Source organism: Abramis brama, assembly GCF_963993115.1.
Source record: "Abramis brama genome assembly, chromosome: 7".
Taxonomy (NCBI): domain Eukaryota; kingdom Metazoa; phylum Chordata; class Actinopteri; order Cypriniformes; family Leuciscidae; genus Abramis; species Abramis brama.
This window is the reverse complement of record NC_139969.1, coordinates 30,911,736-30,933,793: the sequence shown is the minus strand read 5'-3', so window position 1 is coordinate 30,933,793 and position 22,058 is coordinate 30,911,736. Positions and strand designations below refer to the sequence as shown.

The 22,058-nt window shown below is 38.3% G+C and overlaps 1 protein-coding gene across 1 annotated transcript in view; it reads left to right on the top strand.

The window, feature by feature from the left end:
* st6galnac5a (ST6 (alpha-N-acetyl-neuraminyl-2,3-beta-galactosyl-1,3)-N-acetylgalactosaminide alpha-2,6-sialyltransferase 5a) overlaps positions 1 to 22,058 on the top strand; it is a 39,748-nt gene extending 17,690 nt beyond the window's left edge. The window contains exons 3-5 of the mRNA XM_084120173.1: positions 13,213 to 13,625; positions 19,281 to 19,388; positions 20,750 to 22,058. Of these exons, the coding sequence (XP_083976299.1) occupies positions 13,213 to 13,625; positions 19,281 to 19,388; positions 20,750 to 20,996 (768 nt within the window). The 3' untranslated portion in view covers positions 20,997 to 22,058. The remainder of the gene's footprint in view (positions 1 to 13,212; positions 13,626 to 19,280; positions 19,389 to 20,749) is intronic.

Here is a 22,058-nt window from a genome sequence, read left to right as displayed (position 1 = left end):
GTATTGTATTTGCGCCTCGTAAGCGGGTTGTTTCTGTTTGATGCTCATTCTTGTCCTATTTTTGTCTATCAAGTAATGCTGTGGACGGTAAAACGTGTGACAGACAGTTACACGAGTTCGATTGGGGAATAAACAACGCGTTACAAATCGTCGGACATCGAACAAGCACAGCTAGCCTCCGAAGATGTCTAAGTTACTAATCCATCAACAAGAACACCAGGTGCTTTTTAGCTCACACCAACGAGTGAAAGCTTGTCCGAGTGATATACAATATAAAAAAATATACTTACAAGTCCAACAGCATGTGAGGACGTGTTGGGGGAAGTGAGGTAGCCTATGCCGTAAAGCAGTCGAATTTTGTAGTTCTTTTTGTGCTCGGGTTATTACCCGAACCCCGAAGTTTAAAAGTACGATTAAAAACGATACAGACCCCGTCAGGCTATGGCAGACGTGTCATTCAACCTATTGTAAGTCGATGTACTATCACAAGAGTCTTGGAAATATATTATGAAGGTTGAAAAGTTACCTGGTGCTGCTTTAATAAGTAAACATAAGTTCACAACACAAGCCACAACACAATGGAAACAAGCCACAACACAACGAAATAAGCCACAACACAACGAAATAAAGCCACAACACCACGAAATAAAGCCACAACACAACGGAGATGCTCCCGACCACTAGAGGGCTCTCGGAGTGTGGTTAGTTTTCCTTGCCACTGTTCTATAGAGTCGGCAGTCTTACAAAGGTTTCAATGCCACGATTAGTTTTAACAATATGTAACCATTGTATATCAACATGATTGCTAATTGAATAATGGTAGCGTGTCAAAGCATTTTCAAGTATAAATACACATCTATAATGCACGTAGGTGATTTTGAATTAATATTTCATGTCGATATACAGTGGTTACATACTGTTAAAACTAATCGTGGTGTTGATATATTTTTAAGTGATATATCTCACAGTGGTCTATATATCACATTCAATACAGACGGCTAACTTAATTAACTGATTTATAATTTCTTTTGCTGGGGCTCTGCAGTTTAACTTTGATATACACAAATTACAAGCATATAGCTTTATAAAATAATAATAAATTATTGCAAAAAATGTGCATTATCCATCGACCAGATGGCATGTGTTGAAACGTACACACAAAACTCTTGTCACTGTTACCATACGAAAGACGGCATAATGTACTGGATGGAACTCTGGATACTTTTGTAAATGACTGGTCTCCCCTTAAAGACTATTTTGGACGTGAATGGCAAGCAATAACATGTATTAATATGGATTGTTTTATCAATCCCCCCCCCCCCCCCCAATAAGTATTTAAGTATGGTGTGCGGTCTGTATAAAACCTGTGTAGAGAATGTATGTATATGTGTATATATGTGTGATACCTGTGTATACATGAAGTACAAAATTGACACTGCTAACTAACTAAATGTAGACGTAGTAGACCTGTAATAACTATTTATTTGTTATTATTTGCTGTTTTTTTTTCTCTTGTTCTCGTACACACTGCGAATAATCATCCAAGAGGACATTATTATAATAGGTTATCAATAATATCTAGGTGCAGACAGAATCTTTGACCTTGAATTTTAAATGCAATTTTGGGGAAGAATGGAGGAATGGAATCTGCAGAGGAAGTGATTTAAATCAAAAAAAAAAAAAAAGTAAACAGAGCTGAGAGTGTAAGTCTCCTATTGCCAGCTGAAACAATGAGATTATCCTAAATATGTAATAAATGAAATGTCAGGAGTAGGGGATAGTATTTTTTAAGTTCAGACACTTCTCCATTTTCCAGGTTTGCAATATCTGCAGAATGTCTTGCCTGAGTGCAGAATCCGTGTGGGTCTTCACAACCTAAAAAAACAACAGCTAGGCTTATTGGAAGAATGGTCCTCTATCTACATTTTTGTAAAACTCCAAATCATTTACCTATACATACAATTCACTGCAGATTCCAATTGAAATTAACACTAGTGGCAGTAAAACACCACCAATTGTATTCTTTTTCACACAAATTATGATTAGTGGGGCAGATTATATTCGCACAATACTATGTTTTGACCTCAAAAACACTTTTACCAGTAGATCATCTGTAAACTAATACATTTTAACATTTGCATCCCATAGCCAGCTCCATATGTGTGGCTTTTCTAATCTTGCTCGGTAGCTCACCTGCTACAGCATCGCACTTGCGATCGGGAGCGCTCGGGTGTACGAGTCCTGTGGAGTAACAACTCTATAAAAGAACTCAAAGACTTGAAGAAGCAAGCTAAAACAATTAAAGAGCATTAACCTTTTAGCTCAACTCACCGGACATTTCATTTCCATACACCTGCAACGCATACACCAACCAATGTAATAAAACACTGTAACACTTTATTTTGATGGTCTCTTTTGAACATAGTTACATAGCCTATAAGTAACGTCTGCCTAATATCTGCTAACTCTTTATTGTGATGCTCCCCCAACAGATATTCTACTGACTTTGCAAGTACATGTCAACTTATTCTAACCCTACCAGTCTACTAATACTCTACTGACACTCTAATGAGAGTTAGTAGACATGTTTGTGCAACATTACTCATAGTCAACAGAATGTGTTAAAGGGAACATCAAAATAAAGTGAAACCTAAAACATTGGCAGATTCATGTTAATCTATTTCGGATAAAACTGTACATGCTTTTAGAGCTGCTCACTGGATATTTCACTTTGAAAGTGTCGCGAAACTTGCAAGTAGCCACGTAATATCAATCCCCTCTGACAATAGCAGCATTCAGTTGACAATAATAATATTCAGTTTTTCTAGAACTTTAAAAAAACTTTGTCAGAAAGTCTCAAAGCCAGAACAGTCATTTAGAGATTAATGTTCTGTGCAGTTCCATTACGAGTCTGTGTGGTGATGACTTGACTTGCTTCTTTCACACTTATCTCGAACCATCACAGACAAGAACATCACTAGACGCTTCAGTACATTTCATTTTCGGGAAAGAGACGTGTACCCTCATCTGCAGCTATTTGGTTCTGTTTGAAACATAATAAAACTCCTCTGTCCTCCCTTCCCCATCATCTGGCCTCTGTGCTGTTATTGGAAGCTCCAAATAATTGGGATAAACTTCTTTTTTTAGTGGCATTGTGGAAAAAAAGAAAAGCTTTTGTCTAATTAAGAGCATGCAGGAACATGCAGCTTGGACCTTCAGCTGGGTGATGATGGGACGCCAATGGGATTTGGCTAATTGCCGCTCGTTTCGCTAAGGCCGGTGCGCCCCATCGAGTCTCCTTTGTTAGCTCCGTATATCATGTGCACCGTGGGCCGTTCGGGTCAGCAGAGTGATTTGCATAGAGTCAGCGATCTCGGCAGGGCCTTTAATCGATGATGCCCCAGAGCCACTTCCTCCCACAATGCAAATGCAGTTTTATTTCCTCTCTCTGGCCTGATTTGAAAGAGATATCTATTTTTTTAATTCGAGACTTGCCTGCAGCATGTACACTGAGACTAATTACTCCCTCCTCCCCTTCCTCCCTGTGTCTTTTCGCCTTCATTTTTAATTATCTTCCTTGGGTTCCATGAAGCACTGACTAAACATCTTGGAATCTCAATTAAGAAAGCTGTCTGAACAAAGAAAGCTTGCCAAACAGAAGCCTTGGTCAGATTATATTAGATACTGTATATTGTTGGGGTTTTAAAATAAACATGACTTCAAAATTGACCCAACTTACTTACTTAGGGCCCTATCTTGTACCCAGCGCAATTGACTTTGTACACCGACGCATGTTTCATTCCTATTTTGCACCCGCGCAAAGCACGCTTTTCCCTCCACAGAAGCACGTCGCTAAACTAGGGAATGAACTTGCGCTCCCTGTGCGGTTCAACGCAAAAAAGGAGGCGTGTCCCGACGCAAACAATCCCTGGTGCTATTTTACTGTTCCATAAAACAATTGCACCACTGGCCAGAAAAAACCTAGTCTAAAGTCAGTGGCGTGTTGCGCGTTGTTCATTATGCTATTTTAAGGGCGCATGCTTGACCATAATGTATAGCGTGCACAACGCACATACACTTTGATTCTCTAATCTACACAGAAGCAGCAGTTTTCATTTTTGCAAATCATATTATTACAAACGATAGATAGATAGATAGATTATTATTATATACCTGTTTAACCGAAGCTAATTTGGGTGTGTTTCTCCATCCCCAATGTCACTTCTCTCTCTTTTACGGCCGTGACGAGAGCGTTGCTCTCCTCGGCTGTGAACCGCTCCTGGCGCGCGCCTGGCAAATCCGCCATTATAATAGCAATACGCCAAGGAAAAAGCGCGTCTGCTCTTAAAGGGAATGTGAGATGATGCTCTGATTGGTTTATTTCACGTTACGCCCAAACCACACCTATGAATAATGAAGCTACTTCAGACCAACCCCTTTTAGATTTGCGCCAGGCGCAAGAGCCATTTATCCCGCCGGGAAAATAGCAACAGCGCCGAGACCCGCCCACAAAGTTACTTGCGCTTTGCGCTTTGACACTTGCGTTTCAGATCGTTAAAATAGGGCCCTTGATGTTTCTTTTCTTATTATGCACTATTCATCAAACTCGCATTCCGGTAAACTCATTCTCAATGGAAAATCTGGACTCCATTGTTGTCTTGTTGGCAGTGCTCGGACATATCTAGATTATTGATTAACCCTTAAATGCATGAATGTTTCACCAATCATCATTACATAACGATAATCTATATATCTTGCACGGATGGATCTCTACCTGTCGCAATATGAAACTCCCCAGATATTAGAATAACAATCACAGGAGAATTAAAAAAAGCATATTTTGTTACCTTTTGGAGCTTGGAAGGGTTCAGTTTGAGCAGATGTTTTACACCATCATCACTGTCCTCGTCAGAGCTCATTTCCCAATTCATTCAGCGTCTGGCTCATATTCGCCATCTCAAACATATTCTCAAAACTATCATTTTCAACATCTTCAAAATCAATATTTTGATCGCTGACAGCTTCTTCACCAGATCCACCATCAAGTGACAGTGACTCTTACATTTGATTGCGTTCAGTACTTGCTCTGTAGTAAATCACTGAGCCATTTCATGTTTTGCTGATGATACTTTTTTCTGCCTGTGGTAACTATGAGTGAAATGTCACTTCATCATTGTGATGAAGTCATCATTGTACATTCATCATAGTGCAAGCTTAATACATTTTGACATTTGCATCACATAATCAGCTCCATATGCACGGCTTTTCTGATGTGGTAAACTTGCTCAGTAGCTCACCTGGTACGTACATCATTGCACTTAAAACTCGTCTTTGATCACCAAAATTACATATTTAAACGTTTTTTCCTTGGAAAAAAAACCCCCTGCATGCCTTAAATAGCTCGAATGTAACTCTACAACCTTGCCTCATTTAGTATACGCGTATCTATGAATATGCAAATTACCCCCACCTCCACTTACTCACACTGAATCAGAGATCCATTTGTTGACGATACACACAATATCCGGATTGGTTACAAGGTAATTTGTGTCGTCAGAAACACCAGCGATTTCAAACTGTGTTTTTGAGACTGTCTTTGGTTCACTGCAGTTTTAAAGAGAACATATTATGCAATGGTGTTGACATGAATTTGCACATGGTTTGTCTTAAAGCATATTAAAAACACCACATAGACATATAAACAACATTAAAAGCTGGATTTTCACCACAGGAGGACTTTAAGCAAATGCGTTTTTCATTTACATTTGCTTTTGTTAACACTATTTGTTAGGTTCAGGGTAGGGTATAGTTTAGAGGGTTCATTATTTTCAAATGCAATTGCACATTCACCTTTTAGCCAATGGTCTGGTAGAGCATGGTGTCAGGTCTGCAAATCATCTCCTAGAAAAGGAGTGCACGTGATGGTTTTGACATTCATGCAGCCTTGCTCAACCTGCGCAACACACCCAGGGATGGCATGCCTTATCCAGCGCATCGTTTACTGTCCCGACGCACCAGGTCTGTGATCCCCATGGTACCATCTCAGCTCACACCGACAGTTGAGACTAATGTTCAGGCTGTTTTGTTCACACTCAGACAAAAATGAAAGATAAGCCATGACAAATCTGCCAGATGCCTTTCGCCTCTGGAGCCTGGGCGGATGATACGCATGCACTGTAAAAAAAGAAAAGTTGACTTAACTTAAAATTATAAGGCAACTTGCTGCACAGATTTTTTGAGTTGACTCAACTAACAGAGTTTACTCAACTGGAGATGTTAAAGTTGAGTCGACTCAACTATAGAGATGTTTTAGTTGAGTCAACTCAAAAAAATCTGTGCAGCAAGTTGCCTTATAATTTTAAGTTAAGTCAACTTTTCTTTTTTTACAGTGTGGAGACAACCTGTGGTTTTGACAAACTGGCCACGGTTTCAAGAAATGCCCTCCAACCCAAAGAAAGATATTGAATATGTGTGTGTTCAACATATTCATATATGTATTGGAGCCGGATGTCTGCAAATGGACATGGTGGGGTGTTCGGATGCTACAAAACATTACACATCAAACCAGTTCATCACAAAGTTATCAAACAACTCCTCTGTTTTGTGCACATCTATAGACCACAAGCACAAAGCTCTTAAAGTCCACCTGTGGTGAAAATCAAGCTTTAAATGTTGTTTATATACACCAGCTCAGAGATCCACTAGATCTCTGAGTTGGTGTGAGTGAGTGGAGGCGGGGCTAATTTGCATATTAATGGCTCCTCATATCCTAAATGAAGCAAGGGTGTAGAGTTACGTTCAAGCTATTTTAAGGCATGAAGGGAAAAAAAAAAACGTTTAGTAAATGTGTCATTTTGGTGATCAAAGATGAGTTTAAAGGGATATAATTACTAACTTCAGGGGGACTTTAAATAATTGAATAATTACATACACCATAATTCACAAGCATATCCGATTGCCATGTGCTTAGATAACAGTGAAATGTATAGTAAACATTTCTCTCAAGATACAAGACACATTTTGCCCCCAGCACTTCTGGAGATGCAATGACATTGCAAAAATTGCAGTCTACTAATTGCAGTCTACTCTTGTAGATTGTAGCATGTAACATGATTTTTGAATTTGTATTAATGCCGCAAATAGCTAATGCTAATATTAAAGCAAATAACAAATGCTAAATTTATTTATTTTTTATTCTTGTAAAATTTTATCACAGTATAGCACTCTAGCACTCAAAATCTTAGCTAACCTTTCATAGAATTACACAAAATGCTTCAGTTCTCAAGTCGTCATGCCAGGGTAGCATTAATGTGTCATTTTATAAGATTACTCTTGTCATCTGCTTCTCAGATGGCTATCAATCTGATAGTGACATTTTCCAGTGACATTTCCTCATGTGTGAAGTAAAAGCTGGAGCACTGCAGAAAACACACCGAGGCATTTCGTTCACATTGCACACCAATCCAATTTGCGTTTCAAATCGATCTTTAGGATTGCCTCTCTACACTTTGTCATTTTGCAAGTGATGAAATCTGATCCGTTAGTTCTGACATTGTAATCGATATGTGTTGTATTTACAGTGGTTACTACAGTAATGATGTAAGCGTCAGCAGCATGCCAAGAAACTTTCTCATAAAACTGCGAATAGCTGTCATTGTGGAAAGAGAAGATGGAAAATCATGACCCCGCATGAGTCAATGTGGATGACATATTATGCATTCATCTGTTTAGAACTGCTGACTCAGTCACTCATTCACTATTCACTACATGGTGAATGGGGTACAAGTCATTTAAATGAAATTTGGACAAGCTACAAATGACATCCCAAATGATCTGAAAATCTGAGACTGTTTAGACTGAGGTTACATCAACCTTAATCTGGATACATTTGAAAAAAGCGTTTTCATTTCAAAACACTCTCTGTCCACACTTGCACTTTCAAGTGTTTTCAAAAGGTTTCTTGTCCACACTGATGAAGGTTCACAGAGATTGTACAGAGAGACCAGACAGTTTTCATGCTATTCATCTGGCACTATCATTTTATACTATTAGCAAGACATCCCCATCACTTACTAGTGTGGTCAGGTCGCACTCAGTCCCCATTTGCCTTTGCATTTGCCCTCATGTTTTTCCATAGGACAGCAATTTGGAGTATACATCTTCTGATATCTTTGCAGAAATGTAATATAATGTAATAAATATCTAACATTTATCTTTAGCAACACTGTAAAAGCGAATAGCACATATCAGGAACATGCCCCTATAGCCACATGACTAAACATGCACCATCATTTTCAGAAACCTCCATTTTCAAGAACACAAAATGATGTTTTATGAACAAATTTCGGACGAAGCATTTTTGATTTTCCAAAAAAAAAGAAGAAGAAGAAGGTTTTAAACAGATGGCAAACCATGTATAGGTAACACTTTACAATAAGGTTCATTAGCTAACATTATCACCTACCTTAGTTAACATGAACTAAGAATGAACAATATTCTACAGCATTTATTAATCTTAGTTAAAATTAATTTCAACATTTACTAATACATTATTAAAATCAAAGGTTGCATTTGTTAACATTAGTTAATGCACTGTGAACTCACATGAACAAACAATGAACAGCTGGATTTTTATTAACTAACATTAACAAAGATGAATAAATACTGTAACAACTGTATTGCTCTTTGTTAGTTCATGTTAGTTAATACATAACTAATGAACCTTATTGTAAAGTGTTACCCATGTATAAATGTGGTTTGGATCAGGTTCATATTCAATGTGTTTTTGTGCTGTTTAGAATACAAAAACAGATAGATTTGAGTGGATATGCCCACAAATCGATTTGTTGTTGTTGTTGTTTTCCCAGGGCAGCTTTAAATGCCCATATGTTAAGATTTGTCGGACAGTGACCGCTGTTTAACCCTCACTAATGCCACATCTGGATGGGACAGAACTTGAGTCTCCCGTGCAAGTATCGGCGTTACCAGGACATTTTTCAGCAGTTAAATGAAAGGTTTTGGGCGACACAGGAATCTCATGCGGCCCACAAGGATTGAACTCATTAAACATTATGTCAGTGGAGCAGCACCTGTGTCTTCTCTGACCTGCGGCTGAGTTTCATTACCTAGAGAGCAACGGATGCCAAGACACATGCAAATGCTGCACCATTGCCTGCAGAATACATGGCGCCATTTGTTATTATTATTTCTCTCACAGCAGATGCCTTCATCCAGGACAAATTACGCAGCGCTGGCTGCGCTCTTTGCATATTATTGATTTAAAAAGGGTGACAGAGGACGTGGAAGAGGAAATTCACCGTAAATGCGACACTTCCTTGATAAGTGGAGATGGGCGTTTATTCCTGAAACCCTTTATCCCCCAAGGATGGGGCTGGAGGGACTGTGCCCTTATTACTATAAGAATACCAATGGTGCTTTTATGTTGGCTGGGAATAATTCATGGAATGAATGGACATTCATCCTCCGTCAGAGGATGGACGGACACGCAGTGTAAACGTATGTGGAATGAATGTGGAGATGTGCTGGAGAAGCTGGACGGTTTTTAAAACTTTTCAAGGTCTGGAGGAGGTCTGAATTACCAACCGCTTCAATTATATCTGAACAACAAGTTGTTGTGAATAAACACATCCTTAGGAAAAATTGCAGGGCAAAATGTCAACAATATCTTTGAAACCGGGACATTTTCCTGAATAGATCTTCTAAGTTGGAGCATCCTTTGATTCTCTGTGCATTCTACCTGACCCTTGACTGAGAGTACCAAATCAAGGTCTGGAGACTAAATGAAACTGTTGTTCGGTCAAATGTGAATGTTTCTTCACCAATGGACACTTTTGAGCCTTGTAGAAATGAACTGCTCGCTAAAATAAATTCTCTGAAAACACAGTTTATACACTCTCACTCAAGTTAATCTGTCTACTATCACCAAACATACAACACCAATTCACTTCCTTTACTCACCTTCATGTCGTTCCAAACATGACTTTTACTTTTGGATGATCGATCCGCTCATGAAAGCTTGTAGTAGAGGCTTGTAGCAGTCTGTAATGTCTTAATACATCTTTTTTTCGACAAAAATAAAGAGAGAGTTTTGTAAAGTTTAAATTTTTTGAACTACATTTAGTCTTTTTTTGTCAATGATATTGCATGTTAATATACACTCACCTAAAGGATTATTAGGAACACCATTCTAATACTGTGTATGACCCCCTTTCGCCTTCAGAACTGCCTTAATTCTACGTGGCATTGATTCAACAAGGTGCTGAAAGCATTCTTTAGAAATGTTGGCCCATATTGATAGGATAGCATCTTGCAGTTGATGGAGATTTGTGGGATGCACATCCAGGGCACGAAGCTCCCGTTCCACCACATCCCAAAGATGCTCTATTGGGTTGAGATCTGGTGACTGTGGGGGCCATTTTAGTACAGTGAACTCATTGCAATGTTCAAGAAACCAATTTGAAATGATTCGAGCTTTGTGACATGGTGCATTATCCTGCTGGAAGTAGCCATCAGAGGATGGGTACATGGTGGTCATAAAGGGATGGACATGGTCAGAAACAAAGCTCAGGTAGGCCGTGGCATTTAAACGATGCCCAATTGGCACTAAGGGGCCTAAAGTGTGCCAAGAAAACATCCCCCACACCATTACACCACCACCACCAGCCTACAGTGGTAACAAGGCATGATGGATCCATGTTCTCATTCTGTTTACGCCAAATTCTGACTCTACCATCTGAATGTCTCAACAGAAATCGAGACTCATCAGACCAGGCAACATTTTTCCAGTCTTCCACTGTCCAATTTTGGTGAGCTTGTGCAAATTGTAGCCTCTTTTTCCTATTTGTAGTGGAGATGAGTGGTACCCGGTGGGGTCTTCTGCTGTTGTAGCCCATCCGCCTCAAGGTTGTGCGTGTTGTGGATTCACAAATGCTTTGCTGCATACCTCGGTTGTAACGAGTGGTTATTTCAGTCAAAGTTGCTCTTCTATCAGCTTGAATCAGTCGGCCCATTCTCCTCTGACCTCTAGCATCAACAAGGCATTTTCGCCCACAGGACTGCCGCATACTGGATGTTTTTCCCTTTTCACACCATTCTTTGTAAACCCTAGAAATGGTTGTGCGTGAAAATCCCAGTAACTGAGCAGATTGTGAAATACTCAGACCGGCCCGTCTGGCACCAACAACCATGCCACGCTCAAAATTGCTTAAATCACCTTTCTTTCCATTCTGACATTCAGTTTGGAGTTCAGGAGATTGTCTTGACCAGGACCACACCCCTAAATGCATTGAAGCAACTGCCATGTGATTGGTTGATTAGATAATTGCATTAATGAGAAATTGAACAGGTGTTCCTAATAATCCTTTAGGTGAGTGTAGTCACAGTTATCATTAAATGATCTTAGGGCATTTTCACACCTATAGACCCTTTCCAAAAAATTTTAATATCATGGAAAAGTTTATTTATTTCCATAATTCCATTCAAAACATTAAACTTCCATAGATTATAGATTCAGGGCCCACAACTTAAACGATTTCAAGTATTTAGTTGTTTATTTGTACATAATTTGGGCTTCCAGCTCATAAAACCCACGAAAATAGGATTTCAAAAAATTAGAATATTACATGAAATCACACAGTAATTACACAGTGATACCATGGTCATTGAACCAGGTTTTGGTTCTTTTGGCAGTGTGGGCAGGTGCAAATCCTGCTGGAAAATGAAGTCAGCATCTCCATAAAGCTTGTCTGCTGAAGGAAGCATGAAGTGCTCTGAAAATGTCCTGGTAGACGGCTGCGTTGAGTGGACAGCACAGTGGACCAACACCAGCCGATGACATGGCTCCCCAAACCAACACAGACTGTGTAAACTTCACACTGGACTTCAAGCATCTTGGATTGTGTGCCTCTCCATTCTTCCTCCAGACTCTGGGACCTTGGTTTCCAAATGAGATGCAAAATTTGCTCTCATCAGAAAAGAGGACTTTGGTCCACTGTGCTTTATTAAATCCAGAGTCAACGCAGCCGTCTACCAGGACATTTTCAGAGCACTTCGTGCTTCCTTCATTTTCCAGCAGGATTTGCACCTGCCCACACTGCCAAAAGAACCAAAACCTGGTTCAATGACCATGGTATCACTGTGTAATTACTGTGTGATTTCATGTAATATTCAAATTTTTTGAAATCCTGTTTTCGTGGGTTTTATGAGCTGGAAGCCCAAATTATGTACAAATAAACAACTAAATACTTGAAATCGTTTAAGTTGTGGGCCCTGAATCTATAATCTATGGAAGTTTAACGTTTTGAATGCAATTATGGAAATAAATAAACTTTTCCATGATATTCTATTTTTTTGGAAAGGGTCTGTATAGATTGTTTGTTTTGTTTAGAAATAGGGACTTAATTTGTTACAATGTTGCATTTTCCACTTGGTTCGGTTTGCTTTCACAAGGCAACCTTTCAAAGCGTACCAAAATGTGTTTATGCAAGTCACATGTGAGTACAACTGTCCTCTTATTGGTCAGAGTTTCCTCTGCGTCGAGCGGCAAGTTTGCTCCATGAGCTTATTTTGACTTAATTTGTAACTGTCAAGACACGCAAACACTATATGAATGTAGACGTCATTCTCGCTGTTAAATTATATACTACATTCGTATGAATACTACAGCAAATTCAAACGCACTCTCTCTGGATCTCCCAGCACTGATAGAGGTTAACAGTTTCAAGACACACGCAAACATACTAATGTTATAATGCAGCTAGAGCAGGAATCAAGTGAAAAAATCAAGGAAAAACAGTGCTTTTGTCCATATTGTTTTGCCTTCAGATTAAAAGTCTGGGTAAAACAGCTCTAAATTAAAGGCAATTGAGTTAAACAAATTAAAAAATAATTGATGAGGGCATGGTAAAAAGGTTTTGACAGTTTTAATTTGACCTTCATATAACAAAACGGGGGGAAAAAAGTTAATCTCTTCATCTCAATAAAACTCCCTGATCCATGAAAGTATAGTTAAAGAAACACCAATAAGGCATTGAGGTTCTTGTTTGCCTTGAACTGCTACACTGGTGATCCCATTTGCTTAGCTACGAATACATTATTTAAATGACCACTGCATGTATTATAGACTCGGTATGAAATATTGAGTAGGATTTTATGCTTGCATAAACTGATCTTTTCGCTCTCTCTTCCCTACAGCCTCTGAAGATGCACTGCAAGAGCTGTGCGCTTGTCACCAGTTCAGGCCATCTAAACGGTGGGGGTCGTGGAAAAGAGATCGATCAGGCGGAGTGCGTCATCCGAATGAATGATGCGCCTACAGCCCGTGGCTACGGTGCGGACGTGGGTCACCGCACGAGCCTGAGGGTCATCGCTCATTCCAGCATGCAGAGAGTCCTGCGCAGCCGCCATGAACTCCTCAACTCCAGTCAGGACGCGGTCTTCATCTTCTGGGGACCCAGCAGTTACATGCGACGTGACGGGAAAGGGCTGGTTTATAACAACCTGCGGCTTATGAACCAAGTGCTGCCCAAACTCAAGGTCTACATCATCTCCTGGCAGAAAATGCTCCAGTTTGATGAGCTATTCAAGAGAGAGACCGGCAAAGACAGGTAATAGGCACTTTATTACGCTGTGCAGAGTCAATTTGAAATGGTATGATTTGATACGAGACCAATTTTAGTATCTGTAATGATATGATCAAGAAAATAAGCTTAAATATGTGACTACTTTGATGTTACATTGAATAAAGCTAAATATTTTCAAACCCATTTCTGAAATGAAATGGGTCTTCAGGACATGATTAACCGAAAGCGTGCATTTACATGTGTGCAATGACAGACGTTTTCATCAACCTGCCAATACTATGAATGTGGTATGCCCTAATTTTTTGTGACCTATTTTTTATTTAAAAAAGGTATATGGGAAAGATAAGTGTCCTAGAATTGAGTCTGCAGAGGCCCTTATTATTCCACATTTACTGCTCTCTGAGAAGACCAACCTCTTTTCCTCTTTCAACTCCAGGATCGCATGGGAAATTAGTTTGTGTGGGATTCTAGATTTGAACATTAAGCCAAAATCTCCACTTAATCAAAGCAAAAAAAGGAGATTAGTCTGTGAGCGAATGGAGCTGGATATAGTCATTTTTGCCCACATAACATGAATTTGTTATGATTGTAATTTTGTACAAAGTCCTTTCTTGGTTCCATGAAGAAACTTTAACATCTATGGAATATTTCCAAATACACAAAAAGTTCTTTAAAGTGGAAAAAGGTTCTGGTTCTTTTAAGAACTGTTCACTGAAAGGTTCTTTGGGAACCCAAAATGGGTTTTCTATGGCATCACTGTGAAAACCCCTTTCTGGAACCTTTATTTTTAAGAGTGTAAATTTACAGAATATAGGTCCTGGTTTTATTCTGGTTCTTCAAACTAACACTAATATAGTTATGGTTATATCTCATCCTGATGCTCTCATTAGTGAATGTCTTTCAGTGTGGGTTTTATCGCAAAAACTCTTCTTTTTACAGAGTGCAGTTCTGCTTAAAACTCTTTGGAGGCTCGTTAGAAAGAAATGCAAATATTACCATTGATGAACTGGCTTAGAATGATCCAGGAGCGTTTTGTAGCTTCTGTCCCTTATTACCACAGCAGTCATATTGCAGACGTAAAAGTGTGTCTTTCTTTCATCTTGTATCTGTTTCTTTGGTGTTATTCTCCAAAGTGGCAAATGAAAAGCGGAGAAGACAAAAGATTGCTGAATCAACCACACTGAAGAAAAAATCTTTTAGATGTCAGGCGTGGACTGGAGAAGGACGGCCGCGGTTCATTTACTGGTTTGATCAGTGTTTTCCTGTGTTTGTTTGCATAGAGAATTTCAAAGAGCTGGTCTATCAAAAGTTACTTTAAGAAACAGAAACTAAGACACTGCTCCTGTCTTAAAATGCAAAAAATGCATTAATCACAAACAATACCCAGGAATTATTTTTTTTTAAAAGCACCAAGTTCCAGTCATGTAACATTAATATTCAGTGAGCAGTGCCTAACACAGTAGGATTTGCATCTGGGACTTTCCACTTCAAGGAACATTTGCAAAAAAATAAGTTCTTGCCAAAGGTGTTTTTACAAATTCTTTCTTTTTAAAGACTTTTCAGTCTTTTTAGAGGCATCATAATTGCAATTCAATCATTGACCCTACATATATATTATACAACAATACTAAATATAACAAATATTTGGTAACATATTTCATTCATTAGTTTGTTTTATGAAATACTACTGTGGATTTTTAACTGCATGCTGTCGAATGAGCAATCAGACTTGATTTAAGTCTCACAAGACAATGCAACAGAGTTATAAACTGTATGTATGTAATTCACTACAAATAACCCCTTCATAAGACTAATTCGATTAGGAATCGGATAATGTTTGCGCTGAATGTTTGTGTTTCACTATAAAGAATCAGCTTGCCATTATTTCTGTAATCAGACTACACTGGTCTTGCATCTTTTTGGCACTGTATATTCAGGAAACACTGTCAGAATATCTGCAGATCTATTAGGGGGACTGTATCAGGGTTGTGGACTCCTATTACCCGCGGTAAAATCACTGTAACTCATGGCTTATTGCTTTATTAAAGAATCATAGGGCCCTGCGAGCCTCAATATGCTCGGTCCTTCTGAAACTGTTCTTACAGTTAGACCCCAAGACTACTTTTAACGTAATTCAGGCTGATGGTGCTATAATTTGTGCATGGTACTGTAGGTCATGTAAATAGTGGTGCAGGAACACTTGGCATTCGGGACGCAGTGTCTTTGCTCTCTGGCCTGGCAGTGACAGACAGCCCTGTGGCACAAACATAGCCCAATGTGTTTTGGCATTTTGTTTTTCCACGACTTAGCAGTTCGTTTGTCTCTTCTTCTGTTGTTTTCTCCTGCATCTGGTCACATTGGCTTCTAAACAACCCCGCTGTGGAGAATACGGTCTGTCAGAATGTGTTCACGGGGATTCTGAGCATAAATCTAAACAATATGTTTCCATGATGTCTGGATAGCGTTTGCTGGATATTGAATGTTGAATGTTATATTTGGTAACTTATTTTTGTAGTGACTTAATGGGTAAAATACAAACTCACACTTGAATTTTTTGGATAATTAAAAGGCAGAGGTTGCGGTCATTCCCTCTGCCGCTTTGAATTTATGAATTTTCTCACGTAATACTGTACCACACACATTTCTGTAAGTGCTCTTCATGTACTAAACATTGTCAGGCATTCTCATCCTAATCAAATACTCAGTGGCGTATCACCGTGTGCATTCCAGAAATCATTTGTTTCTTCTGAAAAATCGTTGAAAGAAACTAGCACAAATATAGTAGTATATTCAGTTATTGATTTAATTTAACCCTCAAATGACACAATATGTTTATGTCTTCGGGGCCATCTTTAACTGATATCTTTGGATATTTAACTGAAACTATAAGCGAACCAACCTTCAACTGACAGTCATACTTATTTTTTTAATAATGAGTCAGACATCCTCTGTTTGCAATTCAAGTACAGCTGAAATTACAGAAAATCTACACATCCATTACAGATAATGATTGTCATTTTTATTAGTTCTTCCACCTCCATAGCCACAGCGACCGGGACATGTTTGGTTCACTTAGTTTTGTTGTGGTCATGAGACATTAACTCGCGGGAATGTGATAATATGGCGTGGCCACGAGATATTAATTTGTGGGAACGTGACTGAAACGTGTTATTAAACTAAACAAAACACAGAGGAGATCTCAAGAGCAAACATAAGTAACGAAAACCACACTCGTGGTTAGTACTATGTATTAAAAATGGAAACGTTTGTCCTTTTCGCGTACAGACAACGTTGTCAAAACGATCCCTGTTCACACTGATCCGCATAAATGATTAAAAACGCTGTATTCTGCTACCAGGCCAGTAGGTGGCGATGTCACTTTGTGAAAAAACACTACGAGCCTATAGACTGAACACGTAGCACGCATGCACATGACGTCACCGGTTTCACAAATTCACGTTTTTGTAGTTGACACAGACATGATAATGGTATTGTTTCCAAAAACTGGCACTTTGAAACCCGTTTTCAAAAGTTTGCGATTTCAGGTCCGCAAAACGCCATTGTCGTGTAAATGAATGGGCAAAATGCATAGAAATGTTTCCGTTGAAAACGAACGGCCCCTTAGTGTCAACGAGAACAGAGAACAGACCAGGAGTAACTGAAACACAGGGCTTAAATATACAGTGAAACTTAATGAGAGACAGGTGGCAAAAAAGAATAACTATAGCAACAAAAGAGCACATGATGAGTAACCAAGGAGACAAAAAAACAGTTTTATTCTAGCTTCATGCATTCTTTTTTTTTTTTATAAAATAATACAAATATAAATAATACATCCAGATCGGATTCAGAACGATGATCAAATCATAGATGGTAGATCGAGCCCATCAACTTCCCCTAAAGCTTCACAGTCCTATAGCTTGTCCAGGATCGACATTTCATTCAGTAACATTAGGCAGTTTTTTATATGCTGTTTAATGTTGATGATCATGTTATTTTACATATTCATTTGCTTACATATGGTATCGCTTGTTTCTGCTGCTTCTTCACGTCTTTTGATCTTTCAGAAGATGTGTCACAGCACCCCCTACCATATAACAGTGAAAACACGGAAAGCCAGGCATTTCTGTCAATGGCGGCAAAAGAGTTAAGTCTGTATCGGTAGAAGGTTGTGATTAGTGAATGTAAGGGAGTGACTGAATTTTTTATTCAACCAATTTGTTCAAAAACTCTGATTCATTCATAAACAAATTAGTGTTTGGCTGCATCCAAATATACTTCGCTGCATACTCAGGGAAAAGTGAAAAGTGTAGTATATATGAATTCACAGTTTTCATAAAACAGTGGGCAAAAAGAACCCAGATAACCTCCTATTTACGGCGAGATTCTGAAGTGCGTTTAACTTGACACAGGCACACAAACATTTTTGAACTCTTCCTAATCAAACACAAGTCATCAGCTCGTTAGTAGAGACTCCAAGACCTGAAATATATATAAGGGTCAGATAAGGGAGACATCCGAAATGTGCACTGTTGTTGTGCCTCTAGGAACAGGGTTGGGAAACACTTGTCTAGCACACGCACAGACATAAAAAAACATGTTGTGAGTGAACCAGCCATTGAAAATGTGAGAGGTATTGCAGTAGAATTTTAAAAAGTTTTGAGACACGCTTTTATTTTCTTTATCTTGAGTGTTTTTTGGAATTCCATTTCATGCGAAATCATGAATCATGAATACATGGAAAAGCATGGCTGTGGAATGCAAAGTCACGTTCTGTGTGAAGAGCCCATAACTATGGAAGCTTGTTTTTGCCACAGAAAAAAAAAAACATTTTCAAAAGATAATTGTGACTTTTTATCTCACAAATTGCGAGTTTACATCTTGCAATTCTGACTTTATTTCTCAGAATTGTGAGATATAAACTCCCAATTGCGAGTTATAAAGTCCAATTCTAAGAAAAAAAAAGATTGACTTATATCTCATAATTCTGACTTTATAACACGCAATTGCAACTTTATATATTCCAATTGCGTGATATAAAGTCAGAATTGCGAGATGTTTTATATATAAACAAGCAAGTTTTTTTTTTATAACTTTATAATTATATATTGTTTGTGACTTTATAACTCGGATTTGCGACTTTATATCATGCAAGTCAGAATTGCGAGATAAAAAGTCACAATTACCTTTTTATTTTTTATTCTGTGGCGGAAACAAGCTTCCATACATAACTGTGCAGAGGTTTAGATTAATTGATTTGAGATTTGATTAATTCCACTGTATATTCCAGCGTATGCAGAAGAGATTATTTACATTGCATTTGCCATACAGTGGATACTCTGTTATCGGAAGTAATCTAACAGTAATCAGAGGCTTCTAATCAATCACGTCCGGGCTGTTGTTCACTAATGCTTTGTTGTCCTTTATTAATGTGTTATTTGTCAAAGATTCACCAGGGGTTTCATGTCAGACGGCAGGTTGGCAGAACTGATGAACAGCTGATGATAATGTTCAGTTGCAGAAATGATCCTGACAGCTTGACGGCACTCTAAACGCAACAAAATCTTAGGGTTGCGTGCGCGGAATTTCTAACGGAAATGTCTTCTGGAATGTTAACTACTGCACACCTCGCAGTTTGGTATTCATTGTATTGTTTTCTCTCTCTGTTTCTCTTTTCAGGAGGATCTCTAACTCTTGGTTAAGCACAGGCTGGTTCACAATGACTATTGCCTTAGAGCTTTGTGACAGAATCAATGTTTATGGCATGGTGTCTCCAGATTTCTGTAGGTAAGTCATATTTCAATGCATTGTTTTGGGGGGTTTTGGTGTACAGTGAGATCTAAAAGTCTGAGACCACTTGTGAAAATGTTTTTCTTTTGCATTTTTCTGATTTATACCGTTCAAAAGTTTTTATGATTTTTCAATGTTTTTGAACTAAGTCTTGTATGCTTATCAAGGCTGCATGTATTTGATCAGACATACAGTAAAAACAGTGATATTATGAAATATTATTAACATTTTAAATAATAGTTTTATATTTTAATATTGTTTTTTTAAATATAATTTATTTCATGTGATGGCAAAGCTGAATTTTCAGCATCATTACATCATGTTGTCCAGTCCCATAAAAAGTCATTTTTCTAATTTTTGATAAATTTAATGCATCCTTGCTGAATAAAAGTATTAAATAAATAAATAAATAAATAAAGTCTTACTGGCCACGACCTTTGAACGTTTAAAGAACATCTGACCTTTTATTCAAATGAATTTTTGTCACAAGATTAATGTCACAGTTCTATCTGATATAAGACAAGATATTTATATTTATTTTCATGTTACAGCCAAAAAAAAGAGGCAGATTTAAAAATTCTATAGTATTTTGTCTAAGTAAAACTAAAATGTCTAATGTATAAAACTCTAAAAACTAAAATTAAAAGTTAAATGCTACAAGTGAATTTATGCATGATGACTTTGTAATGTGCAATATATAAAATGTATATTAATTTTGAGATTTGCTTAAAGATTACATTTAACATTGTTATTAAATTATTAGTGTTTTTAAAGATTATCTTTGAGTAATTATTAGGTGACGACAAATTTAATCTAAATGTAAAATATAGAAAATAAGCATAAACAATTAAATATCCTATATTGGCCTATATGATAAATAAAAACTGGCAATGTATCATGCATCCCTATGAGAAATAGGTCACAGATCAACAAAGCATTTTTTTCGTCATAATGTTTCATTGTTTACAGTGTTTCAAAATCTCCGTTTAAATGATATCGTGAATCGCAGATGTGGTCAAATATCAGATCTTTCTATATGTGTCTGATTGATTTTCTCCCTGCATAGTCTGCAATATCGCCACTGCAGTCCCTGCTGTGTACCAGAGCTACGGGGAAAACCCAAAGCTGAAAATTAAATGATTCATTGTGATTCCCCGCTGAGGCATGACCTTTCCCCCAGCCATTTTCCAACCTTAATGTATTACATAAAATCTATTTATTCCCCTTAAAGCACGCTGTACTCTGAACCAAATCAGGTTAATTGCCTTGAAAACAAATATCCAGCACAGGATTAATTTGGGAATTGAGAAATACAATGACACTGTCCCCATTTTAATCTCTTCTCTCATTATGACCAGGGAGTCTCAGCACCACTCTGTCCCGTATCACTACTACGAGCCCACGGGCCCGGACGAATGTGCCATGTACATCTCCCACGAGCGAGGCCGTCGAGGCAGCCACCATCGCTTCATCACAGAGAAGCGGGTCTTTGCAAACTGGGCTCGGACATTCAACATCCATTTCTACCAGCCGGACTGGAGTCCTCCGCCGTTACCGAGAAATCACACGGCGACCACAGCGTTTCCCCGATCGCAGAACACGTGACTCTTACCAGAGCCTTCCAAAGATCTCAAACTGCCTCAAACGGATCACTGGCTAATTCCTGTTGCCATGTGGATGGAGCTTTACGTGTTGGATTGGCTGGGAGAGGGCGATTCGTGGAGAACTGATGCTTAAACCTATTATTTTGCACATTCATTGTTGTTGTTTTTAAGGTATGAAAAGCATTCCAGCAATCTGTACACATTCAGAAATCCTTATCAGCAATTTATTGAGTATCACTGGGAGATCTTGGTTTTATACAGTGTGAAAGAAAAAGAAAAAGGATGGCGGATCCAAGAGCTCTGGAGTGACGTGGATCCGCTTGCAACAAAATGTGTGCTAAGTCAATGTTAAAAGCATTGTCATTTTTTTGTTCCATAATTCAATGAGAGAACAAAACGGTGCAACTTCAGGCCCAGACAGCAACATGGTGTTGGCCCAGATCCGGCCCACATCTGGCACACGTGGATGGATCTGGGCCGAAACTATGTTGCTTTTAATTGATTTGACTGTGAAACGTGGTTTCTATATGACAGGTGGTTGGAGGGAGTGGTTGTGGCGTTTTATTTATTTATTTATTTTTATGAATTTTCATTATGAGGACCATTTTTACAAATTTGGAATAACGTAAAGTGATAAACAATTCGTAATGAAACCACAAATGTGCTCTAAGGGGCCGTTTACACGACAAAAACTTTTTATGCATTTTAACCATTCATTTACATGACAATGGCGTTTTGCGGGCCAGAAAATGTAAACTTTTGAAAACGGCTTTTGAAAACTATACCGTTATCGTCTCCGTGTAAACTACAAAAACGCATAGTTTTTCTTTACAAAGTAACATCGCCAACTAGTGGCCTGGCAACAGAATACAGCGTTTTTAGTCGTTTATGAGGATCTGTGTGAACGGAGAACGTTGTGGTCTGTACATGAAACTTTTAAAAACGCAAAGGAAAAACTTTTTAGGTTTTGAAAATGTTTTAGTACATCATACATCGTTGTCGTGTAAACGTACCCTAAGAAAGTAATGTTGTATTTAAGGCAAGACACCCAGGTAAATAGGTT